At 47.3% G+C, this 18,562-nt stretch overlaps 2 protein-coding genes across 12 annotated transcripts in view; both read right to left on the reverse strand.

The window, feature by feature from the left end:
• Positions 1-3,244, reverse strand: part of LOC139423707 (monocyte to macrophage differentiation factor 2-like) — a 32,841-nt gene extending 29,597 nt beyond the window's left edge. Inside the window, exon 1 of the mRNA XM_071175317.1 lies at positions 3,043-3,244. Within this exon, the coding sequence (XP_071031418.1) occupies positions 3,043-3,056 (14 nt within the window). The 5' untranslated portion in view covers positions 3,057-3,244. The remainder of the gene's footprint in view (positions 1-3,042) is intronic.
• A 649-nt stretch (positions 3,245-3,893) lies between these two features.
• LOC139424257 (actin-related protein 2/3 complex subunit 1B-like) lies at positions 3,894-17,655 on the reverse strand. 11 transcript variants are annotated; one of them, XR_011635915.1, is made up of 12 exons: positions 17,487-17,655; positions 16,143-16,269; positions 13,649-13,753; positions 12,472-12,694; positions 10,616-10,723; positions 7,364-7,603; positions 6,884-6,959; positions 6,443-6,642; positions 5,897-5,987; positions 4,931-5,322; positions 4,711-4,864; positions 4,261-4,593 (listed from the first exon to the last, which is right to left on the reverse strand). XR_011635915.1 is itself a non-coding variant. In XM_071175943.1 (11 exons), exons 3-11 carry the CDS (start codon positions 16,204-16,206, stop codon positions 5,284-5,286), a joined length of 1,146 nt encoding a protein of 381 aa, XP_071032044.1. In that variant the 5' UTR covers positions 16,207-16,269; positions 17,108-17,198; positions 17,487-17,604; the 3' UTR covers positions 3,894-5,283. The 11 variants fall into 11 exon arrangements, 2 of the variants coding, with proteins under 2 accessions (XP_071032044.1, XP_071032043.1); XR_011635910.1 differs by having other exon boundaries at positions 3,894-4,913; positions 4,948-5,322; positions 17,487-17,604; XR_011635908.1 differs by having other exon boundaries at positions 3,894-4,879; positions 4,912-5,322; positions 17,487-17,604.
• Positions 17,656-18,562: the final 907 nt, after the last annotated feature.

Consider the following 18,562-nt stretch of genomic DNA (forward strand, 5'->3'; position numbering starts at 1 on the left):
TTCCATCCCTCCCTCCCCTCCATCAATCCCTCCCTCCCCTCCATCAATCCCTCCCTCCCCTACCATCCCTCCCCCCTCAATCCCCCCTCCCCTCCATCCATGCCTCCTCCTCCATCCATCCATCCATCCCTCCATATACAGACAGCTGGCAGTTCTGTTAATTAGGTTATCAAGCTGTCTGTTAATGACCTGAGCCCCAGGCCACACACACATGGCCAGGCCAGACCAACAGATCACAGAGCCAAAGCCCAGCAGGGCTACCCCTAGTCCAGACTCTGTGTGTGACACTCTCTCTTTCTGACTGCAGTGTCCTGTCTGCCTGTCTGTGGTCAGTGTGTCCAGGCCTGTCTGTCTGTCTGTCTGTAGTCAGTGTCCAGACCTGTCTGCCTGTCTGTGGTCAGTGTGTCCAGACCTGTCTGCCTGTCTGTGGTCAGTGTGTCCAGACCTGTCTGTCTGTAGTCAGTGTGTCCAGACCTGTCTGCCTGTCTGTAGTCAGTATGTCCAGACCTGTCTGTAGTCAGTGTGTCCAGACCTGTCTGTCTGTGTGTCCAGACCTGTCTGTCTGTCTGTAGTCAGTGTGTCCAGACCGGTCTGTCTGTCTGTAGTCAGTGTGTCCAGACCGGTCTGTCTGTCTGTAGTCAGTGTGTCCAGACCTGTCTATCTGTCTGTAGTCAAGTCTGTCCAGACCTGTCTGTCTGTAGTCAGTCTGTCCAGACCTGTCTGTCTGCCTGTCTGTAGTCAGTATGTCCAGACCTGTCTGTAGTCAGTGTGTCCAGACCTGTCTGTCTGTGTGTCCAGACCTGTCTGTCTGTGTGTCCAGACCTGTCTGTCTGTCTGTAGTCAGTGTGTCCAGACCGGTCTGTCTGTCTGTAGTCAGTGTGTCCAGACCTGTCTGTCTGTCTGTAGTCAGTGTGTCCAGACCTGTCTGTCTGTCTGTCTGTCTGTAGTCAGTGTGTCCAGACCTGTCTGTCTGTCTGTCTGTAGTCAGTGTGTCCAGACCTGTCTGTCTGTAGTCAGTGTGTCCAGACCTGTCTGTCTGTTTGTCTGTAGTCAGTGTGTCCAGACCTGTCTGTCTGTCTGTCTGTAGTCAGTGTGTCCAGACCTGTCTGTCTGTCTGTAGTCAGTCTGTCCAGACCTGTCTGTCTGTCTGTAGTCAGTCTGTCCAGACCTGTCTGTCTGTAGTCAGTCTGTCCAGACCTGTCTGTCTGTAGTCAGTGTGTCCAGACCTGTCTGTCTGTCTGTAGTCAGTGTGTCCAGACCTGTTTGTCTGTCTGTCTGTAGTCAGTGTGTCCAGACCTGTCTGTCTGTCTGTAGTCAGTCTGTCCAGACCTGTCTGTCTGTCTGTAGTCCAGTCTGTCCAGACCTGTCTGTCTGTAGTCAGTCTGTCCAGACCTGTCTGTCTGTAGTCAGTGTGTCCAGACCTGTCTGTCTGTCTGTCTGTAGTCAGTGTGTCCAGACCTGTCTGTCTGTCTGTAGTCAGTGTGTCCAGACCTGTCTGCCTGTCTGTCTGTAGTCAGTGTGTCCAGACCTGTCTGTCTGTCTGTAGTCAGTCTGTCCAGACCTGTCTATCTGTCTGTAGTCAAGTCTGTCCAGACCTGTCTGTCTGTAGTCAGTCTGTCCAGACCTGTCTGTCTGTCTGTAGTCAGTCTGTCCAGACCTGTCTGTAGTCAGTCTGTCCAGACCTGTCTGTCTGTAGTCAGTGTGTCCAGACCTGTCCGTCTGTCTGTCTGTAGTCAGTGTGTCCAGACCTGTCTGTCTATCTGTCTGTAGTCAGTGTGTCCAGACCTGTCTGTCTGTCTGTCTGTCTGTCTGTAGTCAGTGTGTCCAGACCTGTCTGTCTGTAGTCAGTCTGTCTGTCTGTAGTCAGTGTGTCTGTCTGTCTGTAGTCAGTCTGTCCAGACCTGTCTGTCTGTAGTCAGTGTGTCTGTCTGCTTCAAGACAAAGTGGTGTAGTCGTACAGCAGGACAGTAACAATACAACTACCTATCTGTCATCTCCTCTCACCGTTTAGACAGACAGACAGACAGACAGACAGACACACACACAGAGTGACCTAGGCTAACATTGATTGAACTATCCACTCCACCAATAGTCAGATGTACACAACCACCCTGCTTACTGACACAACCGCCCTGCTTACTGACACAACCGCCCTGCTTACTGACACAACCGCCCTGCTTACTGACACAACCGCCCTGCTTACTGACACAACCGCCCTGCTTACTGACACAACCGCCCTGCTTACTGACACAACCGCCCTGCTTACTGACACAACCACCCTGCTTACTGACACAACCGCCCTACTTACTGACACAACCACCCTGCTTACTGACAAAACCGGGGTAAGCCCCCCCCCCCCCCTAGGAAAAGTCTACTGGTGTAAATGCATCAGGCTGATGTTGTCATCTGATGATATAACTACTTTAAATCAGAAACCCATGGAAACAACTTAGCCATGATAGTGCAGCCTGTACAACGAAACTGATATCAAATAGATTAGTAGAAGTAACACGTCCCTGCGCGGTCCTTTCGGGTTCCCGCGGGGCAGTAGAGGGGGTCCGGTATTATCGATAAGGACCATAATCGGTATTCGTTATTCTACTGTGAAACAGATCAGCTCCCGAGCGACGTAGACACAACTCAGACATTCAACCATTCCAACAGTGTATTATCATTGTATTATTATCATGTCATATTGTAATGAAACGGCGGGGAGCAGGACTCGACCTTCTAGCCCGAAGTCCAGGGCGCCATCGACTGTACCGCAAAAGCTCCAGCGGCAGACTCGATATCCGCGCTTATAAACCCAGGGTCGTTACACTATTGTACCTAATAATAGCGTTACATAAAACCCAACTAATATAGGACAGCAGTCACAGGGAGTCCCAAATAGGTTAGAAACGTCACCGCTGGTTATTGGGCGATATCGGTCTGTTCGGCTTATCAAACCAACACATTCAAAAACGTTGGTACAACGTCTATTAACTGGGAGTCGCGATTTACACATTTAGGTGCAATTTATAAAAACCCAAAACCACATACCTTACAAGATTCATTTAAAATGTGAAGGGGGGAAAAAAGCAACAGTAGAGAGACGTGGGTGTAACGATGAAAAAATATGTCTTCAGAGTTGTGTGTTTCAGCAGCGCTTTTTCCTCGACCGTCTTGATTCCAGCGGTGTGTTGCTACTAGATATCTAAAAGACATCTAAATCTGATGCTGCTGGTGATCACCGACTGGTGAGTATCCGGGATGCCGAAGGTGCTGCAGCGACGATAATGCGCGTGATTCAGAGCAGGCAACACCCGGAAGTGCGAACGATGTAAACGGTTTCTAGGGAAAACAGTCTTCCTGCGTCGCGGAAGAAAAAAATATTATAATTTTTTTTTAAACTTATTTTTTCTTTCATTATTATTATTATTATTATTAATATATATTTTTTTAGCGGATTCGGTAACGGTTCAATCTGGACCCAAGTCCTGATGTTGTTTTAAGCGGCCAGAGATACCGGGTTGGAGAATAGTTGGTTCTCTCTCTTTATTTTCTAGAACAAAACGGACGACTACAGAATCAAGTCGGAATTTCTGTCAACATCATCATGTGTCGTAATATTTAACATAAAAACACATCCAGCAAAGCTTGAACCCAACATCTATAACCAAGACTTTTGGGTAGTTTAATCTACGTACTGAATGTGGCCGCTAGATGGCGCGAGTCCGACACCTGAACAAAAACAAGAGGAATCTGAGTGTCTGAATGATCTACGTGAAAAGTTTATATAAAAACTGCGGTCTGAAACTCGGCGTGTCTCGACCACATTTTCATAACAGTTACTAGTTGACGTCAGATCAGTCTTATCAAACACTTGGACAGACAGACACACACACACCGTCTATGATAGTAAATCATTTATTAAAATGCATATTATGACCAGCATAAGCATTTAACAGGTACCGCTGCTTGGCTTTCTTCGTGATTATATACCTGCTGTAGCCTTCCACTCTGACGCGTCCTACTATAATAAGTCCTTTAGCGAACAGCTGCGCTCTAATACATCGACACTTGATAACGGAGTTCATCGGAGCAGAATGTCCTGTTTCCAACTTTTCACAACTGGTTGAATGGCTTTTTTTTTTAACCCTGTAGGCACCTGCAACTTACCACAGATATATTACATCACACAGTAAACTAATCACCTGCCTCCAAACCAAATTAACTACAATTCAGAATCGTTTCCCGTTACAAAAATAAAGACAGAGAGCAGTCTAACTGCAGTTATTCTGAAATTACTACGTCCAAAATACCAGTCGACTGCATTTACTGTAGTATCAAACACTGTCATCTTTTTTTGTAAGGGTTAGTCCATTCTATTTTTTATTTATTTATTTATTTGAAGTGAAAAATCTCAAGTTTAGATATTATTTTTTTCTTGGTCCTGTGCTGTAAATCCAACAAATTCATGTGTGAACATCAAAACTAAAACCCAAGTAAACTAATTCCAGAAGCCAAAGTGAATCGTGCCGTATATTTAAAGAGCACAGCTGTATGTCCAGATACAACTATCAGAACAGAACACCTGACGGAACAGAACACCTGACGGAACAGAACACCTGACGGAACAGAACACCTGACGGAACAGAACACCTGACGGAACAGAACCTGACGGAACAGAACACCTGACAGAACAGAACACCTGACAGAACAGAACACCTGACGGAACAGAACACCTGACGGAACAGAACACCTGACGGAACAGAACACCTGACAGAACAGAACACCTGACGGAACAGAACACCTGACGGAACAGAACACCTGACGGAACAGAACACCTGACAGGAACAGAACACCTGACGGAACAGAACACCTGACGGAACAGAACCTGACGGAACAGAACACCTGACAGAACAGAACACCTGACAGAACAGAACACCTGACGGAACAGAACACCTGACGGAACAGAACACCTGACGGAACAGAACAACGCATTTCCTGGATTCTAAAACAAAGAAGATGATAGAACAAAACAACCAAGATGTGTCTCAAATGGTGTCCTATGGGTCCTGGTCTACCTATATAAAAAATAACAGGGTGCCATGTGGAATGCAGACGTCGTTGTCATGGCTGCCGTGCTTCTAGCAGATGCTCAACAGAGACAGACAGAAAGGAGATGTCTCCAGCAGCAGCTGAGACAGACAGACGCAGAGAAGCAGAAAGGCAAAGAGGTGAGATTTCTTCATATCCCGGCTGGTCGGCTGGTCGGCTGGTCGGCTGAGGGTCATGGTATCAGACTATCTTGAGATCCTTCAGGGCAGACTCCAGACTCTGGGAACAGAAGAAGAGGATCATGGTATCAGAGATCCTTCAGGGCAGACTCCAGACTCTGGGAACAGTAGAAGATGATATTTATGATATTTATGATCTTCTCTTCATGGCTCACAACTATTCCAGATGTCATGACGACGGTGACAAGGCACAACTACAGTAACGTGTCAGACTGTGTGTGTGTAGTGTGTGTGTACCTTGACGTCCCATGTGACCATTCCTCCGTCCATCCCAGTGGTACAGAACGTGTCAGAATGTGTGTGTGTGTGTAGTGTGTGTGTGTGTAGTGTGTTTGTAGTGTGTGTAGTGTGTGTAGTGTGTGTGTGTAGTGTGTGTAGTGTAGTGTGTGTAGTGTGTGTGTAGTGTAGTGTGTGTGTGTAGTGTGTGTACCTTGACGTCCCATGTGACCATTCCTCCGTCCATCCCAGTGGTACAGAACGTGTCAGACTGTGTGTGTGTGTGTGTGGTGTGTGTGTAGTGTGTGTGTAGTGTAGTGTGTAGTGTGTGTGTAGTGTGTGTAGTGTGTGTGTAGTGTAGTGTGTGTGTAGTGTAGTGTGTGTGTAGTGTAGTGTACCTTGACGTCCCATGTGACCATTCCTCCGTCCATCCCAGTGGTACAGAACGTGGAACATTTACTCTTCCCTCCTTCCAGCACAGAGATCTGACTGGAATACAAAGAGACAGTTAGCACACACACACACACACACACACACACACACACACACACACACACTACGACCCCAGACACACACACACACTACGACCCCAGACACACACACACACACACACACACACACACACACACACTACGACCCCAGACACACACACACTACGACCCCAGACACACACGCACACACACACACACACACACACACACTACGACCCCAGAAATACACACAGACATTACGACCCCAGAAATACACACAGACATTACGACCCCAGAAATACAGTCATTATGACCCCAGAAATGCAGTCATTATGACCCCAGAAATACACACACACACTTAGTCATTACGAACCCAGACATACACACACACACACACATTACGACCCCAGACACACACACTTAGTCATTACGACCCCAGAAATACACACACACACCCCCACCCCCCCACCCCACCTGATGCTGTTCTTGTGCAGACTCTCCAGGCCCTGCTCGGTGGTCTCGGACGAGGTGGCTCGGCGGTCCAGGTTCTGGAAGCGTTCCCTGGCGCTGATCCCTCTCTGAGACGTCTGCTTGGGAACGTCCAGCTTCCCTCCGAACGTTACTGAGCCCTTAGTACCGTCATACACAAACAGCACCGGGTAGCAGTCATGACCCTAGAGAGGAGAGACACAGTGAGACAGACACAGGAGAGAGACACAGTGAGACAGACACAGGAGAGAGAGGAGAGACACAGTGAGACAGACACAGGAGAGAGAGGAGAGACACAGTGAGACAGACACAGGAGAGAGAGGAGAGACACAGTGAGACAGACACAGGAGAGAGAGACACAAAGTGAGACAGACACAGGAGAGAGAGAGGGTGTGTGTGTGTGTGTGTGTGTGTGTGTGTACTCACAGCGGCCACCAGGCTGTTCTCAGTGATAAAGCTGACACACAGCAGAGGAAGGGTCTCAGAGCTCAGACTGCTGATCCTAGAATACACACAGAGAGATCAGACTACTGATACCAGAATACACACAGAGATCAGACTGCTGATACCAGAATACACACACAGAGATCAGAATATACACACAGAGAGATCAGAATACACACAGAGAGATCAGACTACTGATCCTAGAATACACACAGAGAGATCAGACTGCTGATACCAGAATACACACAGAGAGATCAGACTGCTGATACCAGAATACACACAGAGAGATCAGACTGCTGATACCAGAATACACACAGAGAGATCAGACTGCTGATACCAGAATACACACACAGAGATCAGAATATACACACAGAGAGATCAGACTACTGATACCAGAATATACACAGAGAGATCAGACTGCTGATACCAGAAAACACACAGATCAGTGTTCTCTCTCCTTACGTGCTGGTCTTGCCTCCCTCTGCGATCGCCACAGTCGAGTCATGTGATGTCCAGGCCAGGCGGTTCCCGCTGTGGGAGAAACAGACCCCGTGGACCCATCCCCCTCCTGCCCCATCTCCAGCCCCCCCAGACACCCCTGAGGGCCCAGACTCAAACAGCACCTCTCCAAAGGGCATCTTGGACCCCCACACTGTGGGTCCGGGCTTCTCCTCCACCTCCTTGATGTAGGCCGAGAACACCCTGGGGGAGAGAGAGGGGGGAGGGGGGGTAATATATTAAGGGGGAGAGGGAAGAGAATTAAGTAGAGAAACATGGTCTCTGGCGGTCTCTCTCTCTCTACTGATGAGGCTGAAACATGGTCTCTGACGGTCTCTCTCTCTCTACTGATGAAGCTGAAACATGGTCTCTGACGGTCTGTCTCTCTACTGATGAGGCTGAAACATGGTCTCTGACGGTCTGTCTCTACTGATGAGGCTGAAACATGGTCTCTCTCTCTCTCTCTACTGATGAGGCTGAAACATGGTCTCTGACGGTCTCTCTCTCTACTGATGAGGCTGAAACATGGACTCTGACGGTCTGTCTCTCTCTCTCTACTGATGAGGCTGAAACATGGTCTCTGACGGTCTCTCTCTCTACTGATGATGCTGTAACATGGTCTCTGACGGTCTCTCTCTCTACTGATGAGGCTGAAACATGGTCTCTGACGGTCTCTCTCTCTACTGATGAGGCTGAAACATGGTCTCTGACGGTCTCTCTCTCTCTACTGATGAGGCTGAAACCTGGTATCTGGCGGTCTCGCTCTCTCTCTCTACTGATGAGGCTGAAACATGGTCTCTGATGGTCTCTCTACTGATGAGGCTGAAACATGGTCTCTGACGGTCTCTCTCTCTACTGATGAGGCTGAAACATGGTCTCTGACAGTCTGTCTCTCTCTCTCTACTGATGAGGCTGAAACATGGTCTCAGACGGTCTCTCTCTCTACTGATGAGGCTGAAACATGGTCTCTGACGATCTCTCTCCCTACTGATGAGGCTGAAACATGGTCTCTGACGGTCTCTCTCTCTACTGATGAGGCTGAAACATGGTCTCTGACGGTCTGTCTGTCTCTACTGATGAGGCTGAAACATGGTCTCTGACGTTCTCTCTCTCTCTACTGATGAGGCTGAAACATGGTCTCTGACGGTCTCTCTCTCTACTGATGAGGCTGAAACATGGACTCTGACGGTCTGTCTCTCTACTGATGAGGCTGAAACATGGTCTCTGACGATCTCTCTCTCTACTGATGAGGCTGAAACATGGTCTCTGACGGTCTCTCTCTCTACTGATGAGGCTGAAACATGGACTCTGACGGTCTGTCTCTCTACTGATGAGGCTGAAACATGGTCTCTGACGGTCTCTCTACTGATGAGGCTGAAACATGGTCTCTGACGGTCTCTCTCTCTCTACTGATGAGGCTGAAACATGGTCTCTGACGGTCTGTCTCTCTACTGATGAGGCTGAAACATGGTCTCTGACGATCTCTCTCTCTACTGATGAGGCTGAAACATGGTCTCTGACGGTCTCTCTCTCTACTGATGAGGCTGAAACATGGTCTCTGACGGTCTGTCTCTACTGATGAGGCTGAAACATGGTCTCTCTCTCTCTCTCTACTGATGAGGCTGAAACAAGGTCTCTGACGGTCTCTCTACTGATGAGGCTGAAACATGGCCTCTGACGGTCTGTCTCTCTCTCTCTACTGATGAGGCTGAAACATGGTCTCTGACGGTCTCTCTCTCTACTGATGATGCTGTAACTTGGTCTCTGACGGTCTCTCTCTCTACTGATGAGGCTGAAACATGGTCTCTGACGGTCTCTCTCTCTACTGATGAGGCTGAAACATGGTCTCTGACAGTCTCTCTCTCTACTGATGAGGCTGAAACATGGTCTCTGACGATCTCTCTCACTCTACCGATGAGGCTGAAACATGGTCTCTGACGGTCTCTCTCTCTACTGATGAGGCTGAAACATAGTCTCTGACGTTCTCTCTCTCTCTACTGATGAGGCTGAAACATGGTCTCTGACGGTCTCTCTCTCGCTCTCTACTGATGAGGCTGAAACATGGTCTCTGACGGTCTCTCTCTCTACTGATGAGGCTGAAACATGGTCTCTGACGGTCTCTCTCTCTACTGATGAGGCTGAAACATGGTCTCAAGCGGTCTCTCTCTCTCTCTCTACTGATGAGGCTGAAACCTGGTCTCTGGCGGTCTCGCTCTCTCTCTCTACTGATGAGGCTGAAACATGGTCTCTGATGGTCTCTCTACTGATGAGGCTGAAACATGGTCTCTGACGGTCTCTCTTTCTACTGATGAGGCTGAAACATGGTCTCTGACAGTCTGTCTCTCTCTCTCTACTGATGAGGCTGAAACATGGTCTCTGACGGTCTCTCTCTCTACTGATGAGGCTGAAACATGGTCTCTGACGATCTCTCTTCCTACTGATGAGGCTGAAACATGGTCTCTGACGGTCTCTCTCTCTACTGATGAGGCTGAAACATGGTCTCTGACGGTCTCTCTCTCTCTACTGATGAGGCTGAAACATGGTCTCTGACGGCCTCTCTCTCTCTACTGATGAGGCTGAAACATGGTCTCTGACGGTCTCTCTCTCTACCGATGAGAGTGAAACATGGTCTCTGACGGTCTCTCTCTCTCTCTCTCTACTGATGAGGCTGAAACATGGTCTCTGACGGTCTCTCTCTCTCTCTACTGATGAGGCTGAAACATGGTCTCTGACGGTCTCTCTCTCTCTCTCTACTGATGAGGCTGAAACCTGGTCTCTGACGGTCTCGCTCTCTCTCTCTACTGATGAGGCTGAAACATGGTCTCTGATGGTCTCTCTACTGATGAGGCTGAAACATGGTCTCTGACGGTCTCTCTCTCTACTGATGAGGCTGAAACATGGTCTCTGACAGTCTCTCTCTCTACTGATGAGGCTGAAACATGGTCTCTGACGATCTCTCTCTCTACTGATGAGGCTGAAACATGGTCTCTGACGGTCTCTCTCTCTACTGATGAGGCTGAAACATGGACTCTGACGGTCTCTCTCTCTACTGATGAGGCTGAAACATGGACTCTGACGGTCTGTCTCTCTACTGATGAGGCTGAAACATGGTCTCTGACGGTCTCTCTACTGATGAGGCTGAAACATGGTCTCTGACGGTCTCTCTCTCTCTACTGATGAGGCTGAAACATGGTCTCTGACGGTTTCTCTCTCTACCTGCATTTGAAGTCACAGGATCCAGCCGCCAGCAGCACGTTGTTAGGATGCCAGTCCAGACTGAGGACGGTGGAACGGATCGGCTTCTTGATGTGCTTACAGACCCACCTGGGAATAACAGGGTTGGAACGTGGTTGAGATATGGTTGAAGGAAGTACTGCACCATGTAGGACAGGGCCTAGGATGGTGTGTAGGACAGGGACTAGGATGGTATTGAGGACAGGGACTAGGATGGTATTTAGGACAGGGACTAGGATGGTATTTAGGACAGGGACTAGGATGGTGTTTAGGACAGGGACTAGGATGGTATTTAGGACAGGGACTAGGATGGTATTGAGGACAGGGACTAGGATGCTATTGAGGACAGGACGGTATTGAGGACAGGGACTAGGATGGTGTTTAGGACAGGGACTAGGATGGTATTGAGGACAGGGACTAGGATGGTGTTTAGGACAGGGACTAGGATGGTATTGAGGACAGGGACTAGGATGGTATTGAGGACAGAGCCTGTTACATAGGACAGGGACTAGGATGGTGTTTAGGACAGGGACTAGGATGGTATTTAGGACAGGGACTAGGATGGTGTTTAGGACAGGGACTAGGATGGTATTTAGGACAGGGACTAGGATGGTGTTTAGGACAGAGCCTGTTACATAGGACAGGGACTAGGATGGTATTTAGGACAGGGACTAGGATGGTATTTAGGACAGGGACTAGGATGGTATTTAGGACAGGGACTAGGATGGTATTGAGGACAGGGACTAGGATGGTGTTTAGGACAGGGACTAGGATGGTATTTAGGACAGGGACTAGGATGGTATTTAGGACAGGGACTAGGATGGTGTTTAGGACAGGGACTAGGATGGTGTTTAGGACAGGGACTAGGATGGTGTTTAGGACAGGGACTAGGATGGTGTTTAGGACAGGGACTAGGATGGTATTTAGGACAGAGCCTGTTACATAGGACAGGGACTAGGATGGTATATAGGACAGGGACTAGGATGGTATTTAGGACAGGGACTAGGATGGTATTTAGGACAGGGACTAGGATGGTATTTAGGACAGGGACTAGGATGGTATTTAGGACAGAGCCTGTTACATAGGACAGAGACTAGGATGGTATTTAGGACAGGGACTAGGATGGTATTTAGGACAGGGACTAGGATGGTATTTAGGACAGGGACTAGGATGGTATTTAGGACAGAGCCTGTTACATAGGACAGGGACTAGGATGGTATTTAGGACAGAGACTAGGATGGTATTTAGGACAGAGACTAGGATGGTGTTGAGGACAGGGACTAGGATGGTATTTAGGACAGGGACTAGGATGGTATTGAGGACAGGGACTAGGATGGTATTTAGGACAGGGACTAGGATGGTATTGAGGACAGAGACTAGGATGGTATTGAGGACAGGGACTAGGATGGTGTTGAGGACAGGGACTAGGATGGTATTGAGGACAGGGACTAGGATGGTATTTAGGACAGAGACTAGGATGGTATTGAGGACAGGGACTAGGATGGTATTTAGGACAGAGGCATTCTATATTCTCTCACCAGTCATTCTCCTGTTCTCTATAACAGATATAGTTAAACCCAGTCCTGTCTAGTCCTCACCAGTCATTCTCCTGTTCTCTATTACAGATATAGTTAAACCCAGTCCTGTCTAGTCCTCACCAGTCATTCTCCTGTTCTCTATAACAGATATAGTTAAACCCAGTCCTGTCTAGTCCTCACCAGTCATTCTCCTGTTCTCTATAACAGATATAGTTAAACCCAGTCCTGTCTAGTCCTCACCAGTCATTCTCCTGTTCTCTATAACAGATATAGTTAAACCCAGTCCTGTCTAGTCCTCACCAGTCATTCTCCTGTTCAAAGTAGCAGATGGATATGAGGCGTGATCCGCTGCCCACAGCGAACTTGTTCTCCTTGGGAGACCAGCTGACACAGCGAGCAGCCCGGTTGATACGGAGGATGACCAGGGTGGGCTTCCACACCTCCCCCTTCAGAGACCAGACATACGCGTTACGGTCCGTCCCACAGGTCACGATACGGTTACTCTCTGGAGCCCAGTCTATACCTGGAGAGATGGGGGGGGGGCATAGAGTTACTGTCTGGAGCCCAGTCTATACCTGGAGAGATGGAAGGGCGGGGGCATAGAGTTACTGTCTGGAGCCCAGTCTATACCTGGAGAGATGGAGGGGGGATAGAGTTAATGTCTGGAGCCCAGTCTATACCTGGAGAGATGGAGGGGGCATAGAGTTAATGTCTGGAGCCCAGTCTATACCTGGAGAGATGGGGGGGGCATAGAGTTACTGTCTGGAGCCCAGTCTATACCTGGAGAGATGGGAGGGGGCATAGAGTTACTCTCTGGAGCCCAGTCTATACCTGGAGAGATGGGAGGGGGGGGGCATAGAGTTACTGTCTGGAGCCCAGTCTATACCTGGAGAGATGGGAGGGGGGGGGGCATAGAGTTACTGTCTGGAGCCCAGTCTATACCTGGAGAGATGGGAGGGGGCATAGAGTTACTGTCTGGAGCCCAGTCTATACCTGGAGAGATGGGAGGGGGGAGGCATAGAGTTACTGTCTGGAGCCCAGTCTATACCTGGAGAGATGGGAGGGGGGGGGCATAGCGTTACTGTCTGGAGCCCAGTCTATACCTGGAGAGATGGGAGGGGGGGGCATAGAGTTACTGTCTGGAGCCCAGTCTATACCTGGAGAGATGGGAAGGGGGGGGGGCATAGAGTTACTGTCTGGAGCCCAGTCTATACCTGGAGAGATGGGAGGGGGGAGGCATAGAGTTACTGTCTGGAGCCCAGTCTATACCTGGAGAGATGGGAGGGGGGGGCATAGAGTTACTGTCTGGAGCCCAGTCTATACCTGGAGAGATGGGAAGGGGGGGGGCATAGAGTTACTGTCTGGAGCCCAGTCTATACCTGGAGAGATGGGGGGGGGGGGGGGAGGCATAAAGAGTTAGGGAGAACAGGGCCAGAAACAAGAACTCTCTAATAAATGCCTCTGTAACGTGTCTCACCTGTGACCTGTCCGTTGTGCTCCTTCAGTTCATGAATCTTGGTCCACTTGGTCCCGTCCTTCTTATAGATGTGGACATCATGGTTGTTGGGACACAGAGCAATCTCTATAGGGAGAGATCACACTATATCATCATATCAATCTCTATAGGGAGATATCACACTATATATATCAGATCAATCTCTATAGGGAGAGATCACACTATATCATCAGATCAATCTCTATGGGGAGAGATCACACTATATATATCAGATCAATCTCTATAGGGAGATATTACACTATATATATATCAGATCAATCTCTATAGGGAGAGATTACACTATATATATCAGATCAATCACTATCGGGAGATATTACACTATATATATCAGATCAATCTCTATAGGGAGATATTACACTATATATATCAGATCAATCTCTATAGGGAGAGATCACACTATATATATCAGATCAATCACTATCGGGAGATATTACACTATATATATCAGATCAATCTCTATAGGGAGAGATTACACTATATATATCAGATCAATCACTATCGGGAGATATTACACTATATATATCAGATCAATCTCTATAGGGAGATATTACACTATATATATCAGATCAATCTCTATAGGGAGAGATCACACTATATATATCAGATCAATCTCTATAGGGAGAGATCACACTATATATATCAGATCAATCTCTATAGGGAGATATCACACTATATATATCAGATCAATCTCTATAGGGAGATATCACACTATATATATCAGATCAATCTCTATAGGGAGATATCACACTATATATATCAGATCAATCTCTATAGGGAGATATCTCTATAGGGAGATATCACACTATATATATCAGATCAATCTCTATAGGGAGATATCACACTATATATATCAGATCAATCTCTATAGGGAGATATCACACTATATATATCAGATCAATCTCTATAGGGAGATATCACACTATATATATCAGAGCAATCTCTATAGGGAGAGATCACACTATATCATCAGATCAATCTCTATAGGGAGATATCACACTATATATATATATCAGATCAATCTCTATAGGGAGAGATCACACTATATCATCAGATCAATCTATATAGGGAGATATCACACCATATATATCAGATCAATCTCTATAGGGAGATATCACACTATATATATATATATATATCAGATCAATCTCTATAGGGAGAGATCACACTATATCATCAGATCAATCTCTATGGGGAGATATTACACTATATATATCAGATCAATCTCTATAGGGAGAGATCACACTATATATATCAGATCAATCTCTATAGGGAGAGATCACACTATATATATCAGATCAATCTCTATAGGGAGAGATCACACTATATCATCAGATCAATCTCTATGGGGAGATATTACACTATATATATCAGATCAATCTCTATAGGGAGATATTACATTATATTCAGAGGGCTGTTGGTTCGTGTGAGTGAGTGTGTTTGCAACAGTATAGCGTGGGAAGCAAGGTCACACTCCTCTCACATCTATGTGTGTGTCTGTCTGCCTCTCGGCGTGTCTGTCTGCCTCTCAGCGTGTCTGTCTGCCTCTCAGCGTGTCTGTCTGCCTCTCAGCGTGTCTGTCTGCCTCTCAGCGTGTCTGTCTGCCTCTCAGCGTGTTTCTCTCAGCGTGTCTGTCTGCCTCTCAGTGTGTTTCTCTCGTGTCAGAATTGAAAACCGCCAGTTCACCTCCTGTTCCTGTTTGTATGACTCACACACTGTGGTTGTGCGCGCGCGTGTCTGTGTGCTCTGCCCAGACCCACCATCCATTTTGAGCAGAAACCGAAGACTCAGATCGAAACAACCCAAATATGGAGTTAGTTTCCTGAGCTCTGTAGAACACTGAGATGTCTCTCTCTGAGAGACCCAGAACACCACCCCTCTCGCTACAACAGGAAATTCCTCCAGCCACATGGGAGCCAATCACAGCCCCCCGTCAGACTCAACTTAAGCCTGTTTTTGTTTTTAATTTGGATCAATTTCAGTTAGCTTGGTGTGTTTCAGTTAGCTTGGTGTGTTTCAGTTAGCTTGGTGTGTTTCAGTTAGCTTGGTGTGTTTCAGTTAGCTTGGTGTGTTTAGAGTTAGCTTGGTGTGTTTAGAGTTAGCTTGGTGTGTTTCAGTTAGCTTGGTGCGTTTCAGTTAGCTTGGTGCGTTTCAGTTAGCTTGGTGTGTTTCAGTTGGCTTGGTGTGTTTCAGTTAGCTTGGTGTGTTTCAGTTAGCTCGGTGTGTTTCAGTTAGCTTGGTGTGTTTCAGTTAGCTTGGTGTGTTTCAGTTAGCTTGGTGTGTTTCAGTTAGCTTGGTGTGTTTCAATATATTTTCTATCTGTAATCAAATTAACTTCACTACAACTCAGCTTTGTGAGTTCCTGTTCAACACCATCTGAGTTGGGTTTCCTCTAGTGATTCTACTTCTGTAGGTGAGGAAGTCCTATTGACCAATCAGAGAGAGTTTTCCTACTCACGGGTCCGGTCCTTGTTCCAGGAGTGGCAGCTGATTGGCTCGAGCAAGAAGCTGTGGTAAGACATAACCAAATCGGGACAATGCAGAACCAGAAAGTGAGATGAGCCAATGAGAGGCCTCTGTAGTTCCTGTTGAATAAAAAAAAAAAAAAAAAAAAATTGCACTAGACTGCAACGTCACACACACTTTAAATTGGTCATAAAATCACCATCTAACTGAAAACTTCAGAGAGAGAGGTACAGTCATGTCTAGGTTGTGTTAGACTGAGCCCCTGTGGCATGAAATGAATGATACAAGTCAAACATAAACATATATATAACACATCAACACAACGTAGCCTTGTAACAACAGGAAACGGTCTGTTTAAAGTTGTCCGCTACATCTTCAATAAGGTGTGTTGCTAACCAACTGTTATTGCCATGGTTCCCGGACTAACGTAAAGCTGGCGTGTCTGACTCCACACAGAACAGCGGCGACACGCTAGCTAACCAACTGTCGTTGCCATGGTTCCCGGACTAACGTAAAGCTGGCGTGTCTGACTCCACACAGAACAGCGGCGACACGCTAGCTAACCAACTGTCGTTGCCATGGTTCCCGGACTAACGTAAAGCTGGCGTGTCTGACTCCACACAGAACAGTGGTGTCACTGCAGCTCTACAGCTGGAACAACGTCCCCTCTATCTACTGTCTCTCTCTCTCAATTAAATTAAATTAAATTCAAGGGCTTTATTGGCATGGGAAACATGTGTTAACATTGCCAAAGCAAGTGAGGTAGATAATATATACAGTGAATATATAAAGTGAAATAAACAATACAAATTAACAGTAAACATTACACATACAGAAGTTTCAAAACAATAAAGACATTACAAATGTCATATTATATATATACAGTGTTTTAACAATGTACAAATGGTTAAAGGACACAAGATAAAATAAATAAGCATAAATATGGGTTGTATTTACAATGGTGTGTGTTCTTCACTGGTTGCCCTTTTCTCGTGGCAACAGGTCACAAATCTTGCTGCTGTGATGGAACACACTCTACTGTAAGACCCTGGGGGGGGGGGGGGGGGGGGGGGGTTATAAAAGCGGATATCGACTGTGCCGCTTATAGCGCGCGCTGGACTTTCGGGCTAGAAAGGTCGAGGGTTCGAGTCCTGCTTCCCTGCCTGTTTCATTACACAACGTTGAAAACGTGTCATCTTGGTAACTTTTCCTCGTAGTTTTCATTGTTTTGCGTTGTAAAAAAAAAAATAAGGTTTCTGCCTGGTTGTCTGTTTATCAGTAGAACCAACCACACATGTCTGGACATGACCGGTCAGCCGAGAGAACTTGTACTTACCCTGAGATGGAGGGATGATACGGTTGGAGAGATGAGTGGAGAGAACAGCTCGCGGACTCTGGCCAGTCGACGCGAAAGTTACCGACAGAGTGACGGAGAGAGAACAGACACTTCTGTAGACGAGAAGGAGGTAGAAAAAGTTGCTTCCGCAAAAAGAGGAACAGAGGGAGGGGTGAGGCCGGGCAGGAAGGGAGGGAGGGGTGAGGCCGGGGGAGGGAAAACAAACTTCTGAAAAAAAGAGACGGGCTGAAGGTAGAGGCAGAACTTGCTTCTGCAAAAAAAAAGCGGCGAGGGAGAAAATAGAAACTTACGCAAAAAGAGAGAAGTAGAAAAGACTTGGCTTCTACAGAGAGGAAGGAGTTAAAGTAGAACATTCACATCTGCAACAGAAAGGGAAGGGAGGGTAGACTAGGGTGGGAGAGAGAGAAGTAGAAAAGACTTGGCTTCTACAGAGAGGAAGGAGTTAAAGTAGAACATTCACATCTGCAACAGAAAGGGAAGGGAGGGTGAGAGAGAGGGTAGACTAGGGTGGGAGAGAGAGAGGGAGAGAGGGTAGACTAGGGTGGGAGAGAGAGAGGGTAGACTAGGGTGGGAAAGAGAGAGAGAGAGTAGACTAGGGTGGGAAAGGGAGAGAGTAGACTAGGGTGGGAAAGAGAGAGTAGACTAGGGTGGGAGAGAGAGAGTAGACTAGGGTGGGAGAGAGAGAGAGTAGACTAGGGTGGGAGAGAGAGAGAGAGGGTAGACTAGGGTGGGAGAGAGAGAGAGAGAGTAGACTAGGGTGGGCGAGAGAGAGAGAGAGGGTAGACTAGGGTGAGAGAGAGAGGGTAGACTAGGGTGAGAGAGAGAAGGTAGACTAGGGTGAGAGAGAGAGGGAGGGTAGATGAGACTCCCCTCTTCATTATCCACCTTCCCTGTTTCTTGTTCTGTTCCACCAGATGCATGTGATCATTTCCTTCTGTTGGAAGGGCTTAGTCTGGCTCCTCCACACAAAGTAACAGACAGAGACAGAAAACAGACTGGTGACTCAGTCATGTAGATCAGAGCAACAGACAGGCAGGCGACTCGGTAGAGCAGAG

The sequence above is a fragment of the Oncorhynchus clarkii genome, chromosome 13 (genome assembly GCF_045791955.1).
Source record: "Oncorhynchus clarkii lewisi isolate Uvic-CL-2024 chromosome 13, UVic_Ocla_1.0, whole genome shotgun sequence".
Lineage (NCBI taxonomy): Eukaryota > Metazoa > Chordata > Actinopteri > Salmoniformes > Salmonidae > Oncorhynchus > Oncorhynchus clarkii.

Bases quoted from the DNA above. Each gene is read 5' to 3' on its own strand.
- LOC139424257 (XM_071175942.1), bottom strand. From the start codon at position 16,206: ATGTCTTACCACAGCTTCTTGCTCGAGCCAATCAGCTGCCACTCCTGG. The intron at 6,960-7,363 runs GTAAGGAGAGAG...TGTGTATTCTAG, and splicing joins GAGGGAGGCAAGACCAGCAC to GATCAGCAGTCTGAGCTCTG. The intron at 5,323-5,896 runs GTACACTACACT...TTCTGTTCCCAG, and splicing joins TGGTCACATGGGACGTCAAG to AGTCTGGAGTCTGCCCTGAA.